The sequence below is a fragment of the Otolemur garnettii genome, unplaced genomic scaffold (assembly GCF_000181295.1).
Source record: "Otolemur garnettii isolate 467f Iridium unplaced genomic scaffold, OtoGar3 scaffold00011, whole genome shotgun sequence".
NCBI lineage: Eukaryota > Metazoa > Chordata > Mammalia > Primates > Galagidae > Otolemur > Otolemur garnettii.
Window position 1 is genome coordinate 16,982,691 of NW_003852406.1, and position 7,566 is coordinate 16,990,256.

The 7,566-nt window shown below is 42.3% G+C and overlaps 1 protein-coding gene across 1 annotated transcript in view; it reads left to right on the top strand.

Moving 5' to 3' along the window:
- ZNF609 (zinc finger protein 609) overlaps positions 1-7,566 on the top strand; it is a 236,861-nt gene that overhangs the window by 156,555 nt on the left and 72,740 nt on the right. Inside the window, exon 4 of the mRNA XM_003784418.3 lies at positions 3,131-3,356. Within this exon, the coding sequence (XP_003784466.1) occupies positions 3,131-3,356 (226 nt within the window). The remainder of the gene's footprint in view (positions 1-3,130; positions 3,357-7,566) is intronic.

Here is a 7,566-nt window from a genome sequence, read left to right on the forward strand (position 1 = left end):
TGTCTCAGCCTCCCAAGTAGCTGGCACTACAGGCACCCGCCACAACACCTGGCTATTTTTAGAGACCAGGTCTCTCTCTGGCTCAGGCTGATCTCAAATCTGTGAGCTCAGGCACCCCCGGAGTGCTACGATTACAGGCATGAGCCAATGCGCCTGGCCTCGATACAAAGAAATTTCAAAGGGTCTTTCTAGGATCTACCACATACCAAGAAGGTTGCCAAATTAAATTATAAATGCTTGATTTTCAAAAAAGCAAAAATGCCTTTTGGCATTTATCGTAAATTCAGAACATTCATTTTATGAAAAAGATAGAATTATGGAAGTACATGGAGAGGGTATGAGAGAGAAAGCAGGTAAGGATAATCTTTTGGCAGGTCTTCAGGGACCAGAATTAATCAATTAATCAGAATCAGTGTATGAGCATTCTCTAGACTCTTAACAGTGATGATCTGCAAATATTGATGACTTTCCTTTTTCTTTTTGGGAGTCAAAATCTCATTTTGTCACCCTCAGTAGAGTGCAGCAGCATCATAGCTCATAGCAACCTCAAACTCTTGGACTCAAGCAGTCATCTTGCCTCAGCCTCCGTAGTAGCCAGGACTACAGGGGCCCCCCATCACACCTAGCTATTTTTTAGAGGCAGGTCTCTTGATCAGTCTGGTCTCAAACTCAAGCTCAAGCAATCCACCACATTGGCCTCCCACAGTGCTAGGATTACAGATGTGAGCCACTGCAGCCTGCCTATAGTGATGGACTTTCTAAGCCAAGAGGTCAGAGCCAGCTGTAGAGAATGGACACAGTAATCAGAACTTGGCTTCTAGACTAGTTTTCAGTTTCAGAAAAGTGTGTGTATGTGTTTGTGTTGAGGGAAGGAAGATGGATTATATGTAGAGTCGTGGTCATTCAGTAAATTATCTCAGAACTGGACATCTGTTTCAGACTGTTTAGCAGTTTGATTGTGGACACGTGTGATTTTCTTAAATGTCTCTATTCAAGGGCTACATTTAAATTGGACTGAAAAATCTTTCACAAGGGGAGAGGTTTCCAATCTTTAACTCTCATTTTCTACGTCTGCTGATTGGTATCATACTTAATCTTCAGAGAAAATCACCCAATGTGTGAATTGAGTGCTTTGTATATGCAAGATTATGCTCATTTAGGATTTGGGCACTATAAACTCAGAGTTGGTACTTTGTCAACCTAATAAATGCTAAGATTTAAAGAGCTGAGGGATCATCACCACCTTCATTACAACTTTTATGTTGTCTCTGGATGTGTTGCATTCTCTTTGGAACCTATTATATTCTAAGTGAGAAGGTCTAGTTTGGGAGGTAGATTGTTGGTGTTTGACTGTGTCTGTCTATGTATGCACGGTCAACTACATCTTTGGACTGCTATGGATTGACTTCTGGATGGCAACAGCACCTCCTGTTTCTTACAGATAAATTTAATGTTAGAGTCATTCCAAGATATTCTCATTAACCAACAACTGCAATAATCTGAGGGTTAGAACCCCCCACCATGTTTCTCCCAGTAGCACCTCCGATCATTAAGAATCACAGCATTCCTAGGACCTGAGTATTTTTTCCTCTCTTTATCAACATCCATATGCGTGGATTTTATACCTAACTAATATGCTGTTTGTTGGATGTTAGATTGGACAGTGGTGGGCAATGGAACATGCCTCAAAAGCTGGGCTTTTTCTTTCTCATCACTCTTTGTGCTCTGATAATATTGAAACTTGGCTCTGTTTCTCTTTCACTAGAGTTTTGTTTTTGAGACAGAGTCTCACTATGTCGCCCTCCAAAGTGTGCTGTGGTGTCACAGCTCACAGCAACCTCAAACTCTTGGGCTTAAGCAATTCTTTTGCCTCAGCCTCCCAAGTAGCTGGGATTTCAGGTGCCCACCACAACACCTGGCTATTTTTTGGGTTGCAGTTGTCATTGTTTCTGTTTAGCTGACCCAGGCCAGGTTCGAACTATCAGCTGAATGTGGCCAATGCCACAACCCCTGTGATATGGGCGCTAAGCCAAGATTATTATAATGTTTTTTTTTTTGAGACAGAGTCACACTCTGTCACAATTGGTGGGGTGCCATGGCTTCATCATAGCCACCTCAACCTCTTTGGCTCAAGATATCCTTTTGCATTGGCCTCCTCAGTAGCTGGGACTGTAGGCACCCACCACCACCCCCTGCTAGTTTTTCTAGGTTTGGTTTTTTTTTTTTTTTTTTTGTGCAGTTTTCGCCAGCTCTGGCTTTGAACCCGCCACCTCTGGCACATGGGGCCAGTGCCCTACTCCTTCGAGCCACAGGAACTGCCCTAGTTTTTCTGTTTTTAGTAGAGACAGAGTCTCTCTCTTGCTCAAGCTGATCTTGAACTCCTGAACTCAAATAATCCACCTGCCTGGGCCTCCCAGAGTGCTAAGATTACAGGCATGAGCCACCACACCTGGCCTCACTAGAGATTTTTAAATAAGATGGGAAAAAATAGAATTCTTTTTTTTTTTTTTAAGAGACAGAGTCTCACTTTATCACCTTCTGTAGAGTACTATGACGTCACAGCTCACAGCAACCTCCAGCTCTTGGGCTTAGACGATTCTCTTGCCTCCGCCTCCCAATTAGCTTGGACTACAGGTGCCTGCCACAATGCCCAGCTATTTTTTGTTGCAGTTTGTCTGGGGCTGGGTTTGAACCCGCCACCCTCAGTATATGGGGCTGGCACTCTACCCACTGAGCCACAGGCACTGTCCAGAATTCTTTTTTTTTTTGCAGTTTTTGGCTGGGCTTAGGTTTTAACCCACCACCTCTGGCATATGAGGCCAGCGCCCTATTCCTTTGAGCCACAGGTGTCACCCAGAATTCTTTTTAAAAAAAAACACTTTTAGCCACAATTTATCAGGAAGATCATTAATAAGAACTAGAGCTTCTCTTAGCCCAGGATGCTCTCATCTAAACCACTAGATTTGTAGTAGTATCATGAGCTAGAATTTTAAAGGAATGACCAAAGTCTTATATTTAAAACCCTCTGTACTCTGGCAAGAAAGTATATAGGACTAGATTAAATACAGAAAAGGTTTTTCCTCTGAATGTTCTTCCTGCAACTCAGCTACTTCTTTCTTTTTCCCCACAGATGGAGTCCCCTGTCTCCACACCAGCAGTGCTGCCACTGCACCTTTTGGTGCCAGTGGTCAATAATGACATCTCATCTCCCTGTGAGCAGATCATGGTTCGTACTCGATCAGTTGGGGTCAACACATGTGATGTGGCTCTAGCCACAGAGCCTGAATGCCTGGGCCCCTGTGAACCTGGAACCAGTGTCAACCTTGAAGGCATTGTGTGGCAGGAAACGGAAGATGGTAAGTATGGTGTGTGGCTTTTCCACATCCCTTCTCAAGCTGCTTCTGCTAGGGAGCCTATTGCAGACTGTTGTTATAAATATTGCCAAGTGTTTATTAGGAGTCTCAGGTATCTACAGCCTGCTGGCAATAACCCACACAGAGGATTTAGATTTAGCAAACTTCTTAGCAAATATCCTAGCTTCTAGAGATTGCCAATGCCTAGTTTTTAGGTTAATTATCTACCCTCTATAGCTATTCAACAGTATTGGTCCTTGTACCTGACTGTCACTTATTAGATGCTGGCCAGGTAATTAAAATTGTGTCTATACTCTCCATACTGCTCTGTCATTTTATATGGGAGATTTAGATTATTAATGAAATTTGGGGTCAGACTTGAAAAGGTAATAAAGAGGCCACTAAGGGAGTCAAGGGAATGGAGAATAGTCACTCTTTAAGTTGACTTAATGTTGGTCCATTAACATGCAGTTCTTGCCTTTTTTTAACACCTCTTTCCTTTTTTTTAACACCTGGAAGTACAGCTAGCTCCTTCCTTTCACTTGTTGCCTCATTACTCAGCTACCTCGCCATTTCACATATCTGTCAATTAGTACAAATTTTATAGGCCAGGTCAACAGGGAAATGTTTACATGGTCTTATTTTCAGGCAGCCACTAAGCACTTGGCTCCCTATTGGTTACTATTGCCTAAGGCTTCTTATATGTTCCATTTACCCCTCAGAACAGAATCTCTTCTGCTTTGGAAGTTCATAAACCTAAAAAAGTGTAAAGGAACTTAACCTGGTATTTCAAATCTTACGGTAATACCTCACGGCAGTTTGGTTTCACTACATTCTTTTTATAAAGAATGCAAGTCCTTGTCAAGTATATGTACTTTGAGAAGCTGGGCCTCAGAGTTCCCATCATGTTTCTGCATCAGTAACCAGGCTTTCAAACTGTCCTCACTCTGAGGAGTTTAGAGGCCCAGAAGAGCATAGCTAATTATCTCTGATTATCACAGAGCTATCTTGTCAGTCTGCCCACAGAACGTCAGGCATTGCATTCTGCTCTGTTCCCCTGAATATTTTGTTGTCGTTCAGTAGTTATTTAAAGTTCACTAAGCAGTAGGTGCTAATGTGTTACAGGTTAAGAACTCTGTGTTCTTGGCTTTCTCATCATTAGGGATATATTGATAGTAAATCCTCAGCTTTCAGAATAGCATTGCTAATGAGATTTTATTGTTTGCCTGAGTGGTAGAAACTGATGCAGAGAAAATAGAGAAGTTGACTCTACAGCAGTGATTTTCAGTTGGTGTACTGTGAAAATTTTTAAAGAACATTGATTAAATTATGTTCAGAAGTAGTTCAAAGCATAGTGAGCTTATTCGTTTTTTACTCTTTTTTTGATCAACATAATTTAAGTGTGCCGCAGAAGTTTAGGTTCAAGTGTGCTGTGAGATAAAAAAAAGGTTGAAAAACACTGCTCTAGAGGTTGACTCTGAATGTGTGTACATAGTATACAATCTGGAAATCTCAAAGTGCCTGTCTGATTTTAAAAGGTCATCTGCTTATGGCCAAACAGTCTGTTGGAATGATGAACATATCTAGACCACAAATTTTGTGCCACAAAGCAACCTTCAAGGCCTCTTGTCTCAATGTATTGAAGATAGAAGACATTGATTTCCTGCCTATTTGTTCTACCCACCTTTATAATGGTGACTTTTCTCTAAGGGCAAGATGCTTTTTATATACCTGTACCTAACAAAAACTTGTTCAGAGTGAAGGCACTCTCCTTTTTTTTTGGTAGAGACAGAGTCTCACTATCGCCCTCAGTAGACAGCTGTGGCGTCACACAGCTCATAGAAATCTCCAATTCCTGGGCTTAGGCATCTCTGCCTCAGCCTCCCGAGCAGCTGGGACTGCAGGTGCCCGCTGCAAGGCCCGGCTATTTTTTTTTTTTTTTTTGAGACAGGAGCCTCAAGCTGTCCCCCTGGGTAGAGTGCCATGGCATCTCAGCTCACAGCAACCTCCAACTCATAGGCTCAAGCGAGTCTCCTGCCTCCGCCTCCCAAGTAGCTGGGACCACAGGCGCCTGCCATAACACCCGGCTATTTTTTGGTTGCTGCCGACATTGTTGTTTGGCGGGCCCGGGCTGGATTCAAACCCGCCACCTTGGGTGTACATGGCTGGTGCCTTAGCCACTTGAGCCACAGGCGCCGAGCCCCGGCTATTTTTTTGTTGCAGTTTGGCCAAGGCTGGGCTTGAACCCGCCACTCTAGGTATATGAGGCTGGTGCCCAACCCCTGAGCCACAGGCACCACCCCTGAAGGCACTCTCTTGAGGACAATGATTATTTTTTATTTGAAAATATTTTTTGTCCCTCCCTGCCAGGGGTGGGGGGAGTGGGGGTGATGTTAACACAGATTTGCTTGTTGTGGTTGTAAATCATTTGCTATGAAAGCCTGTCTTGTCAGGTTGTTACTGGCAGCCTGGCTCTTGTTAGGGAACCAAGTTTCCTTGTTATGTATTCTTGGAGTACCATATACTTTATTTCACACCATACATTACAGTTTGCAACTTTGTTTATAATTGTGTATTTATTCTACTAATGGCCATCTCTTCCACTGTTTTAGAAATTCTGTGATATCGGATACTCTTATTTTGGTCACCATTCTATCCATAGTACTTAATCATCTGCACCTATAGTAAGCTCACAAAAATATTAGGATGAGTGTTTACATCCACTCTGTGTTAATATACAGAAAATGTCGAAAAATATGTGTACACATTTTTTTTTTTTTTGAGACAGAGTCTCACTTTATTGCCCTTGGTAGAGTGCCTTGGTGTCATAGCTCACAGCAACCTCAAACTCTTGGGCTTAAGTGATTCTCTTGCCTCAGCCTCCCAAGTAGCTGGGAGTATAGGTACCTGCCACAATGCATGGCTATTTTTAGAGATGAGGTTTCATTCTGGCTTGGACTGGTCTTGAACTTCTGAGCTCGGGCAATCCATCCACCTCTGCCTCCCAGAGTGCTAGAATTATAGGTGTGAACCACTGCGCCCGGCCTTGTAAACAAAGGAAAATACCGTATTAAATACAAGTCACATTTGAACACCTTTTGTAATTGCAGAAGTCAAACATGACTTGAATATTACAATTTTAATACAGCTTTTTCTTTTCTTAAAATAGGCATACATTTTTTTGGCACCCTCTGTATATCTGACAGATACTACAGTATTGCTTAAACTTAGGAATCAAGTCAAAATACTTTCCAAAATTCTACACTTTCTCTGAAACTCAGAATAAATACTGTTTTCACCAGATTTGAGATCACTCATTTATCTAAGTCCTTAAAATATTTAACTGCACTTTTAATACCAGGTTTTCTCCCACTTACTATATTGTGTTTCAAGGCTTAGTGCCTTTCTTCTTGCTTTTTCCTTTCATTCCAAGGGAAAGAGAATTGTTCTGCAGTGATACACTCAACTTTTCTTTGCTTTCTGACCACCCCAGAAGGCCTTCACTTGAACTGTCAGTTGGCAGAGGTCTGAATTGGGATCAGAGTTGGTTCACATTCCTTTTCATCTTCAGGTAACAGATTTCCTGCAAAGATCATTCTCTAAAGATCTATAAGATCTAATGTACTGAATCAGTCCTCAAGTTAATCATAAGAACTACATACAGATATATTTTTTAAATCATCCAGCTTTCTAGATTTTTTGACTTTTTGTAATTCCGTCTGTCTCTTTGCCCAGCAAACTAGTATCTTCAAATAGAAAAGTCCTTACAGCTTGAAGAAAAGCTGTGATTGATTGGCTTCTGAGGGGAAGGGAGGACACTGAGGTCTCAGTAGAACTGAGCCACCTTGCCGGGAACAGTTGTAGGGGTCATGCCCTCAATTATTCTGGTTTCTTTGCCTCCTTGTCCTACAGTGTTGCTTCTTTCTTTCCTCCTCTCTCCCTGTTGCTCACTTTAAACCTTACCTTGGAGGCATTTTGAAATTCCTGCAGACTCCTCTTTTTAGGCTATTCATAATTTAGTCAGCACTGCAAGATTCTTTTGACTATGTTCAACCTTGGGACTGTTAAGAACACCCAACTAGGCTTGGCGCCTGTGGCTCAAGCAGCTAAGGCACCAGCCATGTACACCTGAGCTGGCAGGTTTGAATCCAGCTTGGGCCTACCAAACAACAGTGACAACTGCAACCAAAAAATAGCCGGGCGTTGTGGCGGG